General features: G+C 42.0%; 1 protein-coding gene across 2 annotated transcripts; it reads right to left on the bottom strand.

Annotated features, from left to right (window-relative positions):
- Positions 1 to 84: 84 nt before the first annotated feature.
- On the bottom strand, positions 85 to 22,184 carry LOC100477732 (UDP-glucuronosyltransferase 3A2). 2 transcript variants are annotated; one of them, XM_002923361.4, is made up of 7 exons: positions 21,903 to 22,184; positions 19,456 to 19,557; positions 11,822 to 11,936; positions 8,605 to 9,136; positions 5,515 to 5,746; positions 3,768 to 3,987; positions 85 to 2,035 (listed from the first exon to the last, which is right to left on the bottom strand). In XM_002923361.4, exons 1-7 carry the CDS (start codon positions 21,994 to 21,996, stop codon positions 1,759 to 1,761), a joined length of 1,572 nt encoding a protein of 523 aa, XP_002923407.2. In that variant the 5' UTR covers positions 21,997 to 22,184; the 3' UTR covers positions 85 to 1,758. The 2 variants fall into 2 exon arrangements, with proteins under 2 accessions (XP_002923407.2, XP_034512905.1); XM_034657014.1 differs by having other exon boundaries at positions 21,907 to 22,184.
- Positions 22,185 to 22,957: the final 773 nt, after the last annotated feature.

Genomic DNA, 22,957 nt, shown 5'->3' with positions numbered 1-22,957 from the left:
ATCCGTTCAGGTGTTCTATCTTCCCAGTGAAAAAAATAAGCATTAGGAAGGCACCATTTAATATTAATCTAATCACATTACTTTATCTACAAACCTTATTCCAAATCCTCCAGTTGTTTGATTAATATCCTGTGTTGTGATGTGAATTTGCTGGTGCAGGAGCCAGTCCAGGATCACGCATTGCATTATCACATCTATTCATCTCCTTTCATGAGGACTGGTTCTCAGCCCTTCTTTGTCTTTCATGTCATTGATATTTTAAAGAGTACAAGCTGCTTATTTTGTACGTGGATCCCAAGTTGGGTTTGGCTGATGCTTCTCATCAGACTTCAGGTTACTAGGGAGTTTGGTGGGAATACTACAAAGGTGGTGTTGATTCCATCGCAGTGAATCACAGTGGTTAGTACATGATGTCAGATGGTCCTGTCATTAGAGATGGTAACTCTCTCTTATTTAAGGTGGTGTTCACCAAGATTCTCGACTGTAAAGCTTTTTTTTTTTTTACCCTATAATTAGGAAATAAGATGTGGGGAGACATTTTGAAACTGAAATTCTGTTCCTCATCAAGTTTCCCTCATTTTATCATCTTTTATATTTCTTACCTGATTCAAGTATTACTGTCATCATAGCAAATTAATGATTTCTTAAATCGATAGAATCCGGGAATTACCACAGCACTGGACCTGAGGTTCCAGAGCCTCACACAGAGGTCTGGGTTCTGCACTTGAGGTCTCCACAACTACATTTTTAAGAGTATGAATCTTGAGAAGGGGACTGTGGGAAGTGAAAACCACAGCATGAGCTGTGGCCCAAAGGCAGGCTCCATGTCTGACAAGCAAAGGAGGTGCTCTTCACAGGATGGACTCCGGACAGAGACCACAGATAGTGTCCTGGGGGGCCACGCCTGGTTAACTGCAGGACAGAGACCAGGTTTCCTGAGCTTGGAGGTGAGGTGAAAAGGAGATGCAAGAGAATAGGTCAAAATGGAGGAAGTGACCAGTATCTTATATCATGAAAAGTGCAAAAATCAGAAAGAGGGAAAGAGATTGAAGTTTCTGAGGCAGTGAGTATATGAACCAGACTAAGGCCATCTTGAGAAATTCCACCACGATAACTGTTCACCAAGCTGGACCTGTTGGCCTTTTTCTTCAGTCTCATGGCTTCTTTGGCCTTTGAAGTTAGTTGTGCATATACCTCCCTTTCAGGGAACAACAGGATGACTAGGCAGGGTGTTATTGTGTCTAGGAACAGAGAGTGGAGAGGAAGGTGGGGGCTGTCTGCTGAAGGCTTGAGTCTGAGTAAGGAGTCCATTGATGAGGGGTAAATTAAGACACCTGAGATCAAATTCATAGACACAGAAAGTAGAACATGGATTTGCCAAGAGCCAAGGGTGGCGGAATGGAGTAGTATGGGGAGTTATGATTTAATCAGTGCAGTTTTAGTTAGGGAAGGTGAAAAGTTCTGGTGATGGATAGTAATATTGTTTAAACCACAATATGAACGTACTTAATGCCACTAAACTCTATACTTAATGACTAAAATGGTCAATTTCATGTGATGTATTTTTTACCACAATTTTTTTGAAAGCCCCCCAAGAGCACTTCACAAGAATTTCTAAACAGAAGCAGAAAATTGTGAAGAGCAATTTGTGTGCCATCTTCAAGTGCCAATATGGGGAAGACACCAGGGGTGTCCTGTGCTGGGGAAAGCCTTCTACATCCAGTGGCTCCCCGAATACCCCTCATGGATGCACCTCCATCAGGCCTTCTTCAGCTTCCTGGTCCCACACACCCATCTGGCCACCATGCCCAGCAGCTTCCCACAGAGCCACAGGGTGCCCAGGGTGACCACCAGCAGGAACAAGACGACGTCCAGCAGGTACTGCTCATGCCATGGCTGCTGCAGGGCACGGGGCTTGAGGTGTGCCGCACCCCCTGTCTGGAGGATGTGGTCGATCCAGCCCACCAGCCTCTGGGCAGGAGTCAGGGGGTGGGAGCGCCTGATGATGCTGGCGGCCACAGCTGCTGACTTGTACCTGTTGGCAGTGACAGAGGTGGGTGTTACTCATGTGGTCTTAGGAGTCTTAAAGACCTTGCATCACACACATGCACACACACACACACACGCACACACTTCCATCCATATGCACAAAAGACTCAGTTTCAAGGAACAGTTGTTGGGTTGTTGGCCTGGCCTTGCCACAGTCTAGCTGGGTCCCATGGAAAAGTTCAACCTGATCCCTCTATACAAAGGTCCATGCTTTGTGCTAAAAGTGCTAAACTATAAAAACTGACTAAGTCTATAAGGGCTAGTCTCTACCCAAGGAGGCTTATCACATATTATAGATAATTATATGTATAATAAGCAGCTACTTTGTGCTGGTGTCTGGGGTACATGTCAAACGTGACTCTGGGGACTGGGGCCCAGGGCAAGGCCTCACTCTTAGAGCATCATATTGGCCAGCACTGGCTTCATGGGCTCCAGACTACACATTTGCACAGGATCCCACACTTAGACAGGTATACTTGCTTTAATTCTCTGCTGTCATTGTCTTGAAATTCTTAAACTTCATAACAATGGGCCCCACGTTTCCATTTTACTTTGGGCCCCACAAGTTATATACCCAGCCCTGATGTGCAATGTGTGGAGACCATCCCAGCCCAAATGACTCCATTACAGGGCCAGCAAATTATGGACATTTCAGGTCTAGGTCTTTGAGTAGCCAATGAAATTCACAAACTCATTCTCCAGAAAGTGAACATTTGCTATTCATGAGATACCAAACATAATGAAATGTCTGAGGTTACCTGACCCCTGGAGCTTACAACTTTTCTAGGGTTAGGAATCATAAGCTATGTGGTGACTTTCAGTCATCTAAGAAGAACTCCTTGGGGTCTCCTTTGTGCAAGGTAATGTGGTAAGTCTTGAGGTCTGAGTCAGTTTATGCCCTTGAAACTTTTAAGTTATTCTGTCCTTCTTATTTATAAGGTAGAAAGAATAAATTTTTTTTCTTCATATGAGATCATTGTACTAGATAGGAATTTACCTAAGAGATCATAGGCCCTTTTATTGACTCACTTAAACCACAAACTTACTTTCGCAGGCCCTGTACTAGGCCCTGGGAACACAAGGGAAAACAAGAGACACACTTGGCTGTCCAGAGGAGCTAACTCTCAACTTTCTAGTGTGAGGGACACACAATAAATTAAAACAGAAGGAAATGGGGTAGTTAATGATCCTGAGAAGTGTTAAGAAGGGAAAATGAATTATGATTGAAGAGGGTCAGAGAGAGGAGCACATTTAGGCCTGTCAGACAAAGGCCACCTGCCTCTCTGAGGAGAGGACATTGGAAATGAGTCTAACTGTCATGAAGGGGGAGCCAGCACTGTGAAGAGAAGGGAAGGATGTTCTAGGGAACAGCACTGACAAAAAGCCTGAGGCAGGAAACAGTATGATATATTGGGGGACAGAAAGGCAACTCAGTTGGAATTCTACTATAAACACTCCCAAATATAAGACCTTTTAGAAATCCTATGTAAGTAGGTCAGGGTCTTCACAAACTTTAAGGCAGAAATTGTTTTTAACATCTAACCTAAATTGCCTAGTCTTGTTCTGAGAGGAAACACATCATCTGTAAGCATCACACACATGTTATTCTGTGTCTCAGATGTTTCAGCTTTTATTGCAAAAAAAAGTGGCACTCAGTGCCCTTTGTGTTGGATGTCTTCATTTAGTCTAAGTGACCACAAGCCCAGAGAGCTCCATACCTCTTGTCTTCTATGACTTCCTTCATCTTCAGAGCTAATGTCTCTGCATTGATCTGCTTTAGCTGGATAGAGACACCAAACTTTTTGGCTTCTACGTGGTTCAGGTTTTCAGGCTGGTCTCCAAAAAGGGGAATCCCCACCATGGGTACACCATGTTGGATGGCCTCCATTATGCTATTCATCCCACCATGGGTGACAAAAAGACGGATGCATGGGTGAGCTGTTTCAATTAAGAAATAGAGCAGAATATTTCAGATTGAAAGTTTTCAGAATAAAAAGTTTCAGAAAACCATGGAGAAGCAGAAAGGGCAGAAGAAAATACTAAGAGAATTTCAAAGTCTGTTGGAGCCATTATAAAGATATTTTGCTTGGGATATATCCAAAGTGCATGTTACTAACACACAGGATTCCAAGCCTTGCCTTTTTATGGAAATTCCTTGCCCTAGCCAGAACCAAGCTAAGACTCAGACCCAGGGGACTCTCTAGACAATACTGCTAAGCAAGGCGTATATCTCCCTCCATCCACGCATCCATCTTTCTATCATCCTAGTCACTCCCTTTGTTTTGCTCATCTCTGTTTTCTCATTGTGTCTCTCTGTCTCTGTCTCTATCTCTCTCTCTTTCTCTTTGTCTTGAGCACTCTTTTCTCACCTGCCAACTTATTTCCCTCTTCTCTGAATTCCCGACACATTCATTGGCATCATAACTCGTGGCAATCATAAAATTTATACTATATGCATTGTCTCCTCATATACATGATTAGCCCCTTGAAAGCAGAGACTAAATCCTACACTTGAGTATTTTCATTTCCAGCATTTCCATCCCACCCTATTTAAAGCTAACTAAGATTATTGTTGAAAATGAAGAGTTTATCTCAGGCTGTGTCACTCAACTGGGATGCACATCAGAATCTCCTTGTCTCTTCTTTGAAAGGAGCACCATGTGCCCCACCCCAGACTGACAGAATTTAATTTGCAGAAGTGGAGCCAGGAATCTGTTTCTTCAATTCCCCAGGTTATTTTGGGTCGTTATCTTGGTAATGAGCCTTTGCTTCAGTCAGTAGCTATGGCAGTAAGTGGTCTGTAAGAAGCAGCACTGGGCACAAAGAAAACCTACCGGGGCTGGGGCAGGGAGGGGTCGGCTGGTAAGGGAACTGTCTGGCACCAGAAATTACAAATAACTATGACTTGTTCATCTTGGCACTCAGGTATTTTGGCACAACCTAAAGACACTATTGGCATCAACGTGGTGAAGGTATGAATTGCTCCCACCTTAATAGCTAAGAAAGATGTGTTTGTGGGAGAAGTAGGTGTATATATATATATATATATGTAAGTGCATGTGGATGAACAGTTACTCTTGAAGCCACTAAATACAGTGGAAACAACCTTCTGGTATGTTTTCTTTAGAATCCATAGGTTGTTTCAGATTGTGTATGGGTGACCCTGTTCAAGACAAAACACAGTAGGTCAAGGGGTCAAGGTGACTTTGATGTCTGCCGACATCTGGCCTGGGATAGAAAACAATGAAGGGAAGATGGCTGTTTGGGCACTGATCTCATTAGAATTAGGGTCTGCTGCCCCGAGAACTCCAGCTGGCTGCTCTGTTCCTGCCCTTCTGCAGACTTACTTTTAGCTATTAGCAGCTCCTTCTAATGCAAATGGGATTGCCCTACTAGAGGTCAGAACCTGATGAGTTCTAAAACTATGTAAATGAGAAGGGTGAAGCAGACCTGGACAGTCCTTACCCAGGAGATCACTCTGAGGAAGCCAGTCCACAATTTTCACATTTGCTGACAATCTGATGTCTTCGGGCCAATGAGATGGCTTATATCTCCATATAACCCCTTGAGAGAGATGAGCAAAGGCACTGTTCATCTCCCTGAGAAGTTCCTGGGCTTGAAAGTTGCTCACCATGGAGCCCAGGGCTACAAGGACAAAACCAGAGTCTCCAAACTTGGTGATGAAATTCTCAAATTCCTGGAGAGAGGTAAGAAAGGAAAAAGAGGTGAACAAAATTGTTCATAAAAGCCTAGACAGCCATGAAGTGAAAGCCAGATATTTACTGAACACACCCTCTTGTCCTTCTCTGAGCTCATAGGCCCTGGGACAGCTCAGTACCCTGTGCATGGTGCTCATGCCCACGGTGTTGGTGGAAATCTTTCTTCTTTAAAATCCTGATGCTAGTGTCAGGGCCATCCTAGACCCTCTGCTCATTGTAGGTCAATGGAGATATGGTCACTTGGAAATTTTCCAAGGCCACCAGCAAATGGTAATATAGGAAGAATACTGGTGGGGTGTTAGGGTCCAGCAGAGGGAGATGCTTCATCTGAGGCTATATTGGAGAAGCTGGGAGAAGGCCTGTAGTGTACAAAGTGGAAGAAATGGAGAAAGTCTCCTGACCACTCACACTCAACACACCACATAGAGTAATTTGCTCTGATACATTGTGATATTCTTATTGACTGATCTTTGTAATTCATCTTGTACTTCAGTGGCTCACCCACATGACTGCAAATTATATTCACATAAGAAGACTTAAAAATTAGTAGTGCCCAGGGGCGCCTGGGTGGCGCAGTCATTAAGCGTCTGCCTTCGGCTCAGGGCGTGATGCCAGCGTTCTGGGGTCGAGCCCCATGTCAGGCTCCTCCGCTAGGAGCCTGCTTCTTCCTCTCCCACTCCCCCTGCTTGTGTTCCCTCTCTCGCTGCCTGTCTCTGTCAAATAAATAAATAAACTCTTTAAAAAAAAAATTAGTAGTGCCCAGTCCTAACTCCAAACCTGGGCAGCTTATTTTTTAAAGTCCTTGGGCTATACTTAAGGAAGGCTGGGATTTAACATTGTAATCTTGGCTTTAACACAGTTTTGGTCAATTCTTGTTTCAAGTATTTCTTCAGACCCTGACTCTGGACTACTGGAGGCCCCCTTCCCCAGCTTCTAGATCCTCATCCCTAGATTGATTCCATCCAGCATAACACTGCCTGATTTACCATCTCAAAGGACCACATTGATAACAGCTTTGTTGTTCTTTTTTTTTTTAAGATTTTATTTATTTATTTGATAGTGAGAGAGACAGCCAGCGAGAGAGGGAACACAAGCACAGAGAGTGGGAGAGGAAGAATCAGGCTCCCAGCAGAGGAGCCTGATGTGGGGCTCGATCCCAGAACGCCAGGATCACGCCCTGAGCGGAAGGCAGGCGCTTAACAACTGAGCCACCCAGGTGCCCCTGTTGTTCTTTTTAATTAAAAAAGCTACACGAGACACTATATAAAAACTGGAAAATATAGAACAAATTTTTTGAAAAAAGCCTCTGTTATCTCCCAGCCATTACAACACTTACTCCCATTATGCTCCTGCTTAACAATCCCCTCTCTCCGCCCTATAACCAAGGCGTAGCCCACGTTCCTATCAAGTAAAGTCTCCTGCAATCTGGCCCGCGCATATTTATGCAATTGAATCTTCTGGTCCAATCTAGCTAGAGTCACCAAAGGAACCCAGAGGCATGCCTGTCTTATTTTTACTTTGACACCTGGAGCTATTTGTTCTCCCCAACTGGAACTCTTTTTTTCCCTAGCTCCATCCATAAAAAGTCCTGCTACCAACTCAAAGCCCATTTAGCCCATGGATCATTCTCCAGTTCTCCCTGCTTACTCACTTCAAGGTCAGTAGATGAAGGGTAGACACTTGGGTGCCTGGAAGACCCAGGCCAAATCAAGTCTCCCTGGCTCTGAAATGAATGGCAGTGGGAAAGTCACTTATGCCACCTGAGTCCCTGTCTCCTCATTTATAAAAATGGAGATCATCATACTTCCCTCCAGGTGGCAAGATATTAAATAAGATAAATTCCATAAAATGGCAACCCAGTGTTAATAGGCAACAGGAAGCCAACTCATCTTAGATCCCCTCCATTTAAAAATTTCTACTGCAGGGGCGCCTGGGTGGCTCAGTCGTTAAGCGTCTGCCTTCGGCTCAGGGTGTGATCCCGGAGTTCTGGGATCGAGCCCCGTGTCAGGATCCTCTGCGGGAAGCCTGCTTCTTCCTCTTGCACTCCCCCCGCTTATGCTCCCTCTCTCGTAGGCTGTCTCTCTCTCTGTCAAATAAATAAATAAAATCTTTAAAAAAAATAAAAAATAAAAACTTCTACTGCAGTACTTCTGAGTTTATGCCTTCAAACCAACTCGGCAGCTTTCACAGTTTACAATGCCCAGGACTGACTCCAAATCAATCAAATCAGAAGGCCTAGGTGTAATTATGAACTATGGCCCTACAGGCTGGAGATGCTGGGGGTGATGATGCCCACAGTTCTTACTGTCAGTCCCACACAGTCCCACCTTGGTTACATAGTGTTGTGTGTTTCATTGTGAGTAACTCGTCTCTTTAACAATTCTCACATGTAATGGATGCGCCACACAGTTACTATATGTATGATCCTACAAAATGCACATGAAAATATCAACTTACTAAAAGGCTTATCCCAGGGCACCTGGCTGACTTAGTGGAAAGAGCACACAACTCTCAACCTCGGGGTTGTGAGTTTGAGCCCTGTGCTGGGTTTAGAGATCACTAAAAATTAAAAAAAAAAAAAAAATGAAAAGCTTATTCCACCAGTGCCAGAACTAGAAAGGACCCTGGGTATACTATGTAAGGAGGTCCTCAATCTCAGGGTTGTGCAAGTCCTAACACTATAATCACATGACCCTGAAAGTGAGTCTTCCTTAAAAAGCATGTCTTAGGTGCACTTGCCTCACCCTACTCTGTCCCAGTTCCCACTGGCAGGGGAGCCACCAACTCTGCACTGAAGAGCTCTGCATGAAGTCCATATTGAGCACTAATCACTTACTTGTGGCACTGGTTTAACAGGTCTGGCCATTAAGCCTCCAACATACACAGTGTTGGGAAGCAGGGGCCGAGCAAATTCAAGGGCAAAGTCAGAGTTAACAAACCACAGCTCTGCTTTCTTTAGAAGATGAGACAAAACTGGCCTAGAGCCTTCTGGAAAATGTTCCTTGATGGTGTTGTCATATGCAGACTGGATTTGCCTTTGTCTTATGGAGAAATCAAAGAACATCAGAAAATTCTTCACTCTGTCCCAGAAGTCCATGTGGTCACTTAGGAGGGAATGGAATACTGGCACATAAGACAGGGGGTTTGGTAGTCCGAAATCTATAGCGCCAAACGAGGAAGAGAGAATGGACACAAATGGTTTTCCAAGCTTCTCAGCAACCAGGAAAGGACAGTAGTCAAAATTTTCAACTATCACTAGGTCAAAGTTCTCATTCTTTAAGGTGTCCATGATATCCTTTCTCCTTAGAAAATGACTGCACTGAAGCCCCAGTTGTTCCATGAAGCTTAAAAACTTTCCAAATGTGTATCTGTAAGAAGGGAAAAATGGTGAATATTCACTGGAGGTGTTAATTTCACAATACATAAAGGAATCTGAAACTACAAAGAAAATACCCCAGGTGAGCAAGACCACATCTAGCAGCAGAGCACCTGTTCCACCACTGTCCATAAATACCCTCGTCAGTCCCTCTGAGCACATATTCTGCTCTGGACAGTGTTCCCTTTCTCACTTCCTCTTCCCTCTCTCACCCAAATCCCAAGCACTCTCTATGCCAGTTTATTCATAAAATTATAACTTTGAGCTCTTAATTCCTGAAATCCACAGGCACAACTAAATTATGTTAACTGAACACAAATTGTCGCTGTTGGACCTTCTGCTCTGGGAACCTTCTCTGACCATAGCAAATCTCGCAGAACTCTTTCTACTTGATAAATTCTATAATGTACTCATTAACTTTCTTTTACATGCTGATGTTTTTATGAGTGATTTTCTTGTTTACTCAGCCAAACTGTGGAAGTCACTTGATGACACAGTTCCATAAATATTGATCATACAGGCTATTTAAAAAAATCACTGTGTACTCTAGGGCATATGATGTGATGAACACTGGGTGTTATACACAACTGATAAATTATACAACACTACATCTGAAAAAAAAATCACTGTGTATTCTGAATGTGATAGATCACCTCACCCAAGGGACTATTTTATCACATTAGAACTCAAAACTCAGCTAAAATGGGAATTCCACTTTTCTGTGCCCACAAGTTAAGCAATGGAAGAAAAGAAAAGAGAAGAGAGAAGAGAAGAGAAGAGCAGAGAAGAGAGGAGAAAAGAAAAAATAGAGAAAGAAGAAAAGAGAAAGGAAAAGCAAAGCAAAGCAAGGCCTGGTTAATAAGAAACATATTATTAGCTTTTCTACTTCCATGTAGATTGACATGTCCAGAGAAGATAATGATAAAGAGTACTAACATGTAATTAAGAATTTGCCCATGGGAATATTCCAGGGCTCTATCTCCTTACAATGCTTTCCCATCACTGCCTGTATAGAATATGACTCTGTTTCCCTCCTGTTTGTACACCTATGGGGAAATAGATAAGAATGTCCACCTGCACTTTAAGGTATCAGATGTAATAAGTGCAAGAGCTCAAGACATCAGTAGCCTGCCAGCTACATGGAGAACCAAGAGAATCAATACCCTGGAACCCTGTAATTGTACACTACTGTACCATTGCATCCCAGGTACAGAAGGACCAGTAGCGAAGAACTTATTAACAATATACAGATCTCTCCCTGATATTTAGGATCAACTTCAAGTCATACAATGGAAGTGACTGCCAAAAACCATCCTTGGCTGTGTATTTTTGAAGATTTCATGTAACAAAGGAGTGTGATTGTCAGATATTTTAGATAATTTCAGTAGTGTTGTAAAAATTCCTAGAATATTTTCATTAATCATATTTAAAATTAAGCTAACAAATAGGGAAAAAAATGTTTAAGAATGCATGGTTACCTATGCCTGTCTCCAAAAATATTACACTAAGGGAGAAGAGACAAAGCATGTATTTAAAATATATAACTAACAGTGCAAGATAATATAGACTAAGTGTCAAATGAATAGGTTGCATCAGACCCAGACAGGAGGGACTGTGGCTTCCCAGTTTGAGTAAGGGAAGAGGTTTTCTGAAGAAAGGCAAATGCAAGCAAGACCTTGACTAGTAAGTAAAATTTTCGAGGTAAAAAGAAGGCAAGGCCACTGTAATTATTTAAAATATGCATGGATTTTTGTCCTTCCACATTTATGTCTAAGATGAAGGAGTTATGTGTTCCTTTCCATTCAGATAAAGCAAAAGGAGTCATGTCTTATTTTGCCTTAGACTGATTGCTTTTTACAAGGACTTTATATGGCCAGGGTGCCTGGGTGGCTTAGTCAGTTAAGCATCCGACTCTTGATTTTGGCTCAAGCCATGATCTCAGGGTTGTGAGATAGAGCCCTTCGTCAAGCTCTGTGCTCAGGAGGGAGCCTGCTTGAGATTCTCTCCCACTCCCTCTCTCTCTCTGCCTCTCACTCTCTCCTTCCCCCACTCCTGCTCTCCCTCCCTCTCTCTCTCTCTCTCTCTCGGTTGCCCCAGCACCCCAATAAATAAATCTTTTTTAAAAAAAAGGACTTTACATGACCAAAAATTTAAAAAAATAAAATAAAAGGACTTTACATGACCAGATATTCAACTACTACAAAATCAATGTTCATAAATCTTCCCCCACATTAATAGAATATATGTGAAGAAAAGAAGGAAAAATAAGTGGAAGAAGGTCACTTTCATTTCCCTACCAACAGTGAGAGGTTGAGGTACCTACATTTCTGTGCTGGGGAGACTATAAACAAAGATGTAAAAGAAGTGTTGAAAGGATGTCCCAGAAGGAACAACCTCTACTTTCTACCAAAATCCATTCATTGAAGAGGGACAGTGCAGAGCAACGAAGAATCATCAGTGACTGAACTGGGTAATTTGGAGTGAATACTAGTTTCCCTAACCATCCACTCATCATGTATCCCTTCACCTATCCACCCATCCATCCATCCCTTTCTTATGTCTTCAGTCCAAACATCCATCCATCCATCCATCCATCCATCCATCCATCCATCCACCCATTCATTTGTATCACTAAAATAGTGACTCTTTGGTTCAAATAATAAAAAATAACAATTACCTGTCACCCAAAGCTTCTTTTATAAAAAAGTCAAAATTCTCCTTCAATCCTTTGTTATAATCTTCAGGTGGAAGCCAAGAAATAACTTGGTATGATTTTTCTTTCTCTGTAAAATCTAAAAAACACCCATGGGTTAAAAAGGTTAAATATATCACAAAACATGGGTTAACATTAGCATGATAAGATCAATATTTGTTTGCTCAAATAATTTTATATTTATTTGAATGTTTGCCTTTTGAACTATTTTTATAGGGTTTGGTTGCATTCTCATTCATTCAATCTTATAAAATGATAACATGTATTGAGAACCTTACACTAATTCAAGAGTGCTTCTCAATTTAAAGTTATGGAAGCTTCCATTTATTTTATTTTTTTTTTAAGATTTATTTATTTGAGAGAGAGAGCACGTGCAAGTGAGGAAAAGGGCAGGGGGAGAGAGAAAGAGGGAGAGAATCTCAAGCAGGCTCTGCTGAGTGTGAAGACTGTTAAGGGGCTTGATCTCAAGACCCTGAGATCATGACTTGAGCCGAAATCAAAAGTCATACTTAACTGACAGAGCCACCTAGGCGTGCCCTGGAAGCTTCCATTTAAAGCTTCCATAAGGGGGCGCCTGGGTGACTCAGTCAGTTAAGCATCTGCCTTCAGCTCAGGTCATGATCTCAGGGTCTTGGGATTGAGCCCCACATAAGGAATCCTGCTCAGAGGGGAGCCTGCTTCACCCTCTCCCTCCACTACTCCCCCCTGCTTGTGCTTTCTCTCTCTCTTTCACTCTCTCTCAAATAAATAAATCATATCTTTAAAAAAATTTTTTTAAATAAAGCTTCCAGAAGGTACAGCTATTTGTCTGATTTTACAGGTGAGAAAACAAAGGTAATTGAAGATACAAAGGCAATTATCTTAAGCAAATTAAGATAATTTGTCAAAATTGCACACATAGGGAAGTGATAGAGTCTGTTTGATTCCAGAGCCTCTGCTCTTTCTGTTTTAGAAAATCTCATTTTCATTATTTAGAGTGATAAATCCAAATAGCTCTTTGATTCAGTAAAAAGTACTAAAAAGTACTAAAAAGCTTATATAACATAGTAGACCTCTGTACCTCTACTTACTAGCATGGTTTCTCCCACATGCCCATGTGTAATGAAAAGTCTGAGTCCATTTCTGATGTTTGACTGCTGATAGTTTTCAAGCCCTATCTCCCACTCCCTCTTCAGTGCTTCACCTGGCCAACTATTAAGAAAGTCAGCACGGTCCTACCCTTGGCCCTAGTGGGAGTTTCAAACCATGCAAGTTAAGGCCAATGAGGGGGAACCCTCAACATATCCCAACTCTTTACCCACAATAGAAACTCAAACTAGTCATCCCTCCCTCCTCTGGAAAGCCATTTTTCAGATTTGCTTAGGAGCCTATCTTACTCCTCTTAAAAAATAAATAAATGAATAAAGTCTTATTATTTAAGTAATAAAAATTCCATACTCTCTTACACATGTATGCTTTCATCAGTCATAACTTCCAATCAAATTGTATGTAAACTGGGGATAGATTAATGCACAGCCTTACACATTAAAACTACCAAGCCCAATCTTAGTGAAATTACTGCTATCCAAGTATGTACTGGCAAATACTTTGCAATCATAGATTTGGCTAGTATGTTCTTCAGTACCTATGTCAACAGGCTCTCAATGTCAGTTTTCCTTCACCTTGGAAAGGGCACATTGCACCTTTAACTAGTTGTCCATGAGGTATTTCAACAGTTCTACCATTGGCCACAATCTTTATCGGCAAGATCTTAACCACATCCAACTTTCACCAGGAACCCTGGTAGGACATTATATTGAAAATATCCTGCTCTAAGGAGATTCATTTCACATAGTCATTCAGGACAGAGAAACATTCCCAAAGGAGCTCACACAGAGGGATGTGCCATTGCCCCCACGCAAAGCTCAAGGCCTAGGACCTTGGTTAAATTCTGAGCATTATTTGATCAGTTAAGGCCTCTCTAATCTATGTCACTATCAAGAAACAGCTATTGGGCCACCTAGGTGGCTCAGTTGGTCAAGTGTCTGACTTCAGCTCAGGTCATGATCTCGGGGTCCTGGGAATTGAGCCCCAAGTTGGGCTCCCTTTTGAGCGAGGAGTCTGCTTCTTCATCATCCTCTCCCTCTGCCCCTCCCACTGCTTGTGTGTTCTCTCTCTCTCTCTCAAATAAATGAACAAAATCTTTATTAAAGAAAAAAAAAGAAACAACTATTGACTCATGACACCACAATATCCCAACAAGTCCAAAAACTTTTAAGCCTTTTTGCAATCTGGAGGCAATATATTTCTGATTTATACATTTTCCTTAAATCCATTTATGCTTATTTTTTAAAATCAGCCCACTTTGAGTAAGGCCAAATAACAAAAATATCGAGAATCTGTCCAAATTGCAATACAATAGGCACTGTCTTTAGTGCCCCCCATATTTGGATTCATTATAAAGGCTTCAGCAACCTCTTCCCATGCTTCCTGGAGTTCTCTAGACCATCTGTTGATAGCAGTATTAGTCTCCAATTGCTGCTATAGCAAATTACTATCAACTTAATTGCTTAAAACAGAACAAATTTATTATCTTATAGTTCTGGAGATCAGAAGTCTAAAATGAGTGTCACTAGGACAGGAGCAAGGTGTGCACAGGCCAGCATTCCTTTTGGAGGCTCTGAAAAACAATCCACTTTTTTACCTTCCCATCTTTTAGTGATTGCCTTCTTTCCTTGGCTCATGGCCTCCTTTAAACTGACAATGACATCATCCATCATCTTACTTTCCCTCCATCATCACATTTCCTTCTCCTACTCTCTTGTCATCTCTCTTTTTTTTAATAAATTAATTAACATATAGTGTATTATTAGTTTCAGAGGCAGAGTTTAGTGATTCATCAGTTGCATATAACACCCAGTGCTCATTACATCAAGTGCCCTCCTTAATGCCCATCACCCAGTTACCCTATCCCCCCCACCTCCTCAATCTTCTTTTTTTTTTTTAAAGGACTCTTGTAATTATATACAGCCCAAATGGATAATCAAGATAATCTTCCTGTCTCAAAATCCTTATATTAATCACATCTGCAAAGTCCCTTTGCCATGTAAGGTAGTATATTCATTGGTTCTAAAGATTAGAGCATATCTTTTGGTGGGAACATTATCTTCTACCACCATGTTCTATTCTCTGGACCTCAAATATTCATGGCCATATCACATACAAAATACAATCACCCCACCCCAACATTCCCACAAGTCTCAAACCATCACATCATCAACTCATAGTTCAAAATTTCTTCTAAATATCACTAGCTTGAATGTCCCAAATTATATTATCCAAATAATTCAATCAAGTATGGATGGGACAGTCCAGATATGATCCATCTGTGGACCTATGAAAATTAGGAAACAAGTTCATTGCTTCCAAGAAACATTAAGATACCAGTTACAGATATTATCGTTCAAAATGGAACAAAATGGAAGGAAAATATGGATTTCTGGTTCTAAGAAATGTTGGCATCCAACCGTGCAATGTTAGGTTTTAAAAACTGGAAATAACCTGCTGTGACTTGACGCTCAACCCTGTAGGCTTAAAGTTCTACCCTCTGTACGTACTGCTTGGCATTTCGACTTCTCATTTGTTCTTCATGAAAGGTAGCATGAGTTCTCAGCTAAATAGTTTATGAGCGTTGTTTCTTACTTTGGGGTGGTTCAGGGGTTCTCTCATGTCACTCTTTCTCTGTCCTTTTAGTCCAAATTGGCAGTATTTGTCCTGTATAAAATTCTCAAGTATCTTATGGATCTTCTGGGTATGTCATGGGAATTCACTCTGCTAGACAAGAGCTGCTATACAGATCTTTAAAAATAATTTCATCTCTACTTTTGGCTTCAGCCAACAGGGCTGAAAGGACTCATGATTCACACACCCAAACTTTAAAGAGCTCTGTGAGACTGAATATTCTGACCTATTCAGAGGCAACAGCAAGAGTTATCCAGCCACACCGCTGGTTTTCTCTTTCTTGACGGCGAACCCCCTAATTTTAGAATCTTTTGCAATCTGGATAGGCTGAGAATTTCCGAAATCACTAAGTCCTCATTTCTTTATGCTTAATGGTTCTTCCTTCAATTTATCTCTTTCTCCTCACATTTTACTATAAGAAGCAAGAAGTCCTTACCATCTATATTTTTACTGGAAGTGTGTTTATGATGATTTACATATTGTCTTAGATAATACAGATTTTCTCTACCATGCTCCTTACTTCCTTCTTAGTCCTCATTAGCAGAGTTCTTATATTTTTTATTAAGACACAAATAACATATAACATTACATTAGCTTCAGGTGTAAAGCATAATGATTTGATATTTTTATATATTGCAACAGAGTTCTTAACATCCACATTTCTACCAATAGTCTCTTCAAGACAATCTAGACTTATTCTATCATGCTTTTTAATATTTTTCCAGCCTCTATCAATAACCCAATTGTAATGCCAGATATTAGTTGGAGCAGTAGTATATGTGAATACTGAAGATTTTAGCTTCTTCAATCTGATATCATTTCTTTATTAAAGTAGTAAATAAATGAAAAAGATGGAGAAGTGTGTCCAAACAAGGAGTTAATAAATGGTTTAAATGTTAAAAGACACTGAAATGCATCAGGTCAGAAATAATAACTCAATCATGTGTTTTCCCTATTTACAGATGTCTCATCAAGCTCTATTCCAAAGGTAAAGAATTCATATATTGTTTCAAAGCCTCAGAAATACCTGTGACTGGGGAATATTGGAAGAAACTCTAGACTTTTAAACCTGGAAACTAAGAATAGGGGCGCCTGGGTGGCACAGCGGTTAAGCGTCTGCCTTCGGCTCAGGGCGTGATCCCGACGTTACGGGATCCGAGCCCCACATCAGGCTCCTCTACTATGAGCCTGCTTCTTCCTCTCACTCCCCCTGCTTGTGTTCCCTCTCTTGCTAGCTGTCTCTATCTCTGTCAAATAAATAAATAAAATCTTTAAAAAAAAAAAAAGAATAAAACTGAAGGGATTCAAAAGACATACAAATGGCCAACAGACACATGAAAAAATGTTCAACATCACTTGACATCAGGGAAATACAAATCAAAACCACAATGAGATACCACCTCACACCAGTCAGGATGGCTTAAATTAACAAGTCAGGAAATGACAGATGTTGGCAAGGATGCATAGAAAGGGGGACCCTCATATGTTGTTGATGGGAATGCAAGATGGTGCAGCCACTCTGGAAAAGAGTATGAAGGCTCCTCAAAAAGTTAAAAATAGAGTTATCTTATGACCTGACAATTGCACTACTAGATATTTATCCAAAGGACACAAACACAGTGATTCGAAGGGGCAACTGCACCCCAATGTTTATAGCAGTAATGTCCATAATAGCCAAAATATGGAAAGAGCCCAGATGCCCATTGACAGATGAATGGATAAAGAAGATGTGATATCTATCTATCTATAAAGATAGATAGATGGATAGATAGAATTATAGATAGAGCGAACTGTAATGGAATATTACTCAGCCATCAAAAAGAACAAAATCTTGCCATTTGCAACGATGTGGATGGAACTAAAGGGTATTATGCTAAGTGAAATAAGTCAGTCAGAGAAAGACAAATACTATATGAATTTACTCATATGTGGAATTGAAGAGACAAAACAGATGAACATGGGGAAAGGATGGAAAAATAACTATAAGAGATGCTGAACTCTAAGAAACAAAATAAGGATTGTTAGAGGGGAGGTAGGTTGGAGAAGGGATAACTGGGTGATGGGCATTAAGGAGGGAACTTGATGTAATGAGCGCTGGGTGTTATATACAACTGATGAATCACTAAATTCTACCTCTGAAACTAATTTTAAAAAACTGAAGGGATCCATGAACTTCCTAAATTGTTTATAGATTTTTTGTACATATATTTATTAAAGGGGTAGAAAGTATGTGACTTTTATTAGTTTCTCAAAATTCATGGGAACTACCAAAATTATTTTTCAATTAATCTAAAATTTTAATTTAACTTAATTTCATTAAAAATTTTAATTAAATTTAATTGTAATTTTCAAAATTAAGAATAACTCCCTTGAAAATTAATACACTACAGCTATTTAATCATGTCTGTGGTCAACACAGATTCAAAAAGATATGTATATAAATCATGTTCAGTGAAGATTGCAAAACCTAATCTAGAAGGTGATTAAAATGATTTTAAGTAAGGGACTCAAGTAGATATTGGGACTCAAGTAGATATTTGTACTCCAGTTTTCATAGCAGCATTATTCACAAAATCCAAAAGGTGAAAACAACCCAAATGTCCATCGACAGATGACTGAGTTAGCAAAATGTGGCATATGCTTACAATGGAACATTATTCAGTCTTAAAAAGGAAGGAAATTGTGATCCATACTACAGCATGGATGAACCTTGAAGACATTATGCAAAGCGAAACAAGCCAGACACAAAAAGACAAATATTGTATGTTTCTACTTAAATGAGGTATCTAGAATAGCCAAATTATTCGAGAAATTAAGTGGAATAATGATGACCAAGGGCTGCAGGCAAAGGGTAATTGGCAGTTACCACATAATCGGCACCGAGTTCCCATTTGTGATGATGGAAATGTTCTAGTGGCAACAACAACATGAATATACTTAAAGTCACTCAACTTACGAAACATGTTTAAGAGGTCAAGTTTATGAGGTGCATGTTTTACCACGATAAAAATCTTGAAAGAAATTTTCACAGAAAAAAAAATTGTTTTAATAAAACCTGAACAATAACAAAGGCTGATCACCTTCAAAGTTTTACAATTTTTCAGAATTTTATTCCTCAAAATGCTGCTTAAAATTGCATCGTTTTTTAAATCAAAGCCTGAGAAAATTTCAGATTGAGCAATCCAGAGCTTAAAGTCCTAAATCTACCCAACACTATTATTAACCTGGCATATCCCCTTGAGCAAACCATTTCAGTTCTCTGGGCTGCTGTTTTCTTTTCTGTTAACAGAAAAGAGTTGATAAGATTTATTTGCTCATTTTTGCTAAAATTCAATGGATCCAATGATTCAATTAAGACCATCCAACACCATTATACACAAACTGTTGGGCAGTCATTGATTTTTCTAGAAAACAGAATCATCTCGGTGATAGATTCTTATCTTAGCTGGATAAATAAATGACTTCCTAAGAAAGCTTTCTTAGATTTCAGATATCATAAAAGGAGAAAGTAATCAATGATATAAAAAAAGTAATCTGTGATTTAAGAAAAGAAAATGGTATATTTGGCTGAACACTTCTGTTCACACGTTTTCAAGCTGTTATGAGGACCCATTTACCAAAATAATATGTAATATATGGAGGATTGCTTGGGATGAAGTGGAAGGCAAGGTAAGGGAGGGAAATATGGGACTACAGAGTGTGGAGTGCTGGCAGAGCCAAGTTTTCCAACACCTTACATTAACATACACACACACACACACACATTTTTCATTGTTTCAGTCCAATTAGATTTTAAAAATAGTTTTCTAAGCAAAAGCCATCATTGTTTTACTCTACCCTTTGCATAGAGGAAATAAAGAATTAATGGGAAAAGATACCTGATATAAATGAATTTCCTCTCTGGTGAAGCATAGTGACATTATGACCATGATCTTGGAGGATCTGAGACACCCGATCCAGCAGTAGATGATGGCTTCCACCTAGGAACAAGGTACAACTTCACTTTTGTAATGATGATAATAAAGTGCCTGAAGCTGACAGGTTGAGAGAGCTGGGAGATGAGAATTAGCAAACAGAAAGCTGTTGGTGAGTAGAGGAAGATGAGTGTCATCAGTCAGTCTGTCTATCTCCATTTGGGTAAGCCCCAGCCACTCACTTATAGCCCACTGGCCCAAATCTTGACTTTGGCAAACCTCCATCAGATCCTCTTTGTGACTGTGGTCACAAAAATGACCAAACATCAGTGTGACGAGCTTCCCTGCTTATCCCTTAAGGAATTCCTGACCCTAAGTACATGCTAATTTTAGCCAGGCCTTATGGAGACACCATGCCCTAAAGAAATAACTGTGCTGGTGGGAAGTGTGGCTCTATATGAGTGTGAAGGGTTCCCAATGGACAAACACAGTTCGTTCTGGAAGCTTACTCTTTGGAAATTTATGCTAGTGTAGGAGCCAGAAACATGGGAACTTGAATATCAGTCCAAGAAAGAGCCATTGGAGCAGAAGGAGGCTGAGCCACCACTTAGAGCCAAAATCCTTGAGATACAAATATACTTGGCAGGATGTTTCTCAGTTGGGGCCTGCATTTCCTGAACATCAAATTAAGGCATTCAGAATAACCGTGAGCCCTTGCGGTGGAACCACAGGATCCTCTATGCGTGAGAGACGGGGACATCACCCAACCTCGGAAGATCCTGGGATCCTAAGGAAACAGAAGCTTGGTCATCTGGGAAGATACAGGTTCTATCACTCTAAATCGTACCCAAAGCCATATGAATCATGGGACATTTTTCTTGAATCCATGAGTCTCAGTAGCAGAGGAAGTCAGACCAGGAGGAAAGGAATAGAATTTGCCCAAGTTGGGAAGCAGGAGTTGTTTGGAAGATGAAGATCTCATGATCTGGGTCAGCAGAGAGGGAAGTCGGACTTCAGTAATGGTGTGTATTTGTGGAAATTACCCTAGTTTTTAAAATCTGGGCTTGTGTTGCCTGAGGTAACACGGATTATATACAACACAAACCCCTACCTCCCTCAGACTGCCTGCTCTGGCTTCACATTTAACTCTTGAGGAAAAGCATACAGGGGAGAAGCCAACCCACAGAGGCAGCCATTCCTGAGGGTCTTGTGAGCCCAGTGCATTCTGGGGCAGAGGCGGGCCAGCGCCTCTGAACTGCACCTGCTCCCGCTGAGTCCAGAGGACACATGCTTTGAAGAGGTGAGGGAGCTCTTTCCTATCACCATTACTAACAATCAAAACAAACAAACAAAAAAAGAGTTCAAAAGGAGTTACAGGGTTTCTTAAAGAGTATTTTTTTTTTTAAATCTCCCACTGAAAAGTGCGTGAGACTGAAAGCTGTGGAGAAGCTGGTCTTGGGGTAAGAAACCCTGACTAAATTCCTGATGTGTGCCATTAGAGAGGCTTGCGTGCTCTGGCAAAAGGCGCTTCATGTCCTGACCCTTAGTTTCCTGCTCAGGAAAACACTGTGGGGGCTCAATGAGATTATTCGCGGCTCCTTCCAGGTCTCAGATTGCCCCCATTCCCAGTGGTCTGTACACAGTAAGTGACCTAAAAGCCCGCTGTGGTTGGAAATACAATCTTGGGAAAGCTCCATCTTATAATGACCCTTTATCCTGGTCCTTTTCCCTTTGTCCCTTTTCCTTTTCATCGTCCCCCGAATCCTTCAAACACTTCTAGCAGCACGGGTGAAAGGAGCGGACATTGGTGAGACGCGAATGTCCAGGGTCCAGTCCCCTGCCCTGCCCAGTTCTCCAGGTTTCCTCTAGATGAAAGCACTCCACCCTTCTAGGTACCATTGAAATACCTTCCCTGCTCCACCTTGGCTCCCATGCAGTGTCAGAAAATTAGCGCTTCTACCCCCCTCTCCCCCCACCCCAAGCTCCTTTCCCTGGCCTCCAAGAGCCTGCAGGTACTCCCACAGTCGATTGGCAATAGCTGCGCACCACTGAGAAGTTTAGGGTGAGCCTCTGAATTTGCAGCCCGCTCCCTGGAGGAGGCAGCCCCGGGTCTCCAGCACTGGAAGGGATCTCAAACTTCTGGACCCATTCCTGCGCGCCTACGTGAGCAAATCTGAGTAGGAAGAGAGGGGAAAAGGTATTCTGTTTTCTTCTGAAGTAGCTCCTTCACCTCTCGGTGGTAGGGGCTCCTCATTTCCCCACAACCCCCTCCCGCCTCTCCCTCCTCTAGCCTGCGACCCCAGCCCAGTCTGGAAAACACATGGAGTGACCGACCCTCTGACCCACAGCTGTTTGAGCCCTCCCGCGGGTGTCTGGGGCGCGCCTGTCTCATTCTCCAGCCAAGCACTCACCCACCAAAGACAGAGTTAGAATTTTGGCGGCCTCTGAGAGCAGGAAGCCAGGCAGAAGGAAGCCGGCTAGCAGCAGCGCCCGCTGCCCCGCCATGCTCGCTCGGGTATGAGCCCGGGAGTCCAGCCCAGTGCGCAGAGCCCCGCGCCCCGCGCCGGGAACCGCACAGCGACCTCCGCGCCCTAAGGACACGCTGGGCTCGCAGCCAAGCAAATGCGCTGACCGCAGATTGCGAAGAGCTAAGAGAGAGATGGACCCCGCCCGCGTTCCCTTCTGTTTGCGGTTTCTTGCCCTTCTGCTCCTCCCCGCAGGGTGCTCGCACCACTGGCTAATTGGTCCTCACCCTCCCTAACCCCGGGCATCGGGAGGGAGGGGTAAGCGCTCTCCTTAACCCCTCTCTGTCCGTGTAATCGCCGCACTGTCAGCGGAGAAGGCACTCCGAACCGGGAATGCAGGGACCTTAGTTAGGAAGCTGCTTCAAAAATAGTTCCACCTCCATCTGACTCACACCCATCCCCGTTTTAGGGACCCTTCCCTGAATCTTCCCACCTCCTAACTGCTCTTTTGACCTCATACTGCCTTCCGCAGCTCCATTTCCCTAGGTATTTGCTTAAAATCTCTGGGACACTACTCCCTAGAAGTAGTGTCTTCTCCCTGGGAGTAACTCCTGTCTACTCTCTAGGAGCAAATCCCCAAGAGAAGTCAACCTGCCATTCCGGGGCTGCTTTCCGAAGACCTCTTAAGGAGGTCGTTTATTCATGAAGAGGTGCTAGAGTCCTGACTCCAGAAGTCCAAGTCTTTACTGGGAGGTTTGGACCACTAAAGATGAGACTATAATTCTGAGTGAGAATCATAAAAAAGGACTGGGAATCTTCCACAGTCTCCTCAGGGGCAAACTGAGGATATCTTGGAATTCCTCCTCTGGTAAGTTCAGCTCTGGCAAGCACAGGGCATGGAAACCCCAGGAGGCATCTTTGCATTTTCTATCTTCAAAGCCAGACTGGCTCTTGTAAAGGTTTTCAGTGCAGCTTCCCTTACAGCCTTGAGTAATGAGGTA

The sequence above is a fragment of the Ailuropoda melanoleuca genome, chromosome 3 (assembly GCF_002007445.2).
Source record: "Ailuropoda melanoleuca isolate Jingjing chromosome 3, ASM200744v2, whole genome shotgun sequence".
NCBI classification, from domain to species: domain Eukaryota; kingdom Metazoa; phylum Chordata; class Mammalia; order Carnivora; family Ursidae; genus Ailuropoda; species Ailuropoda melanoleuca.
This window is presented reverse-complemented; position numbering and strand designations above follow the sequence as displayed.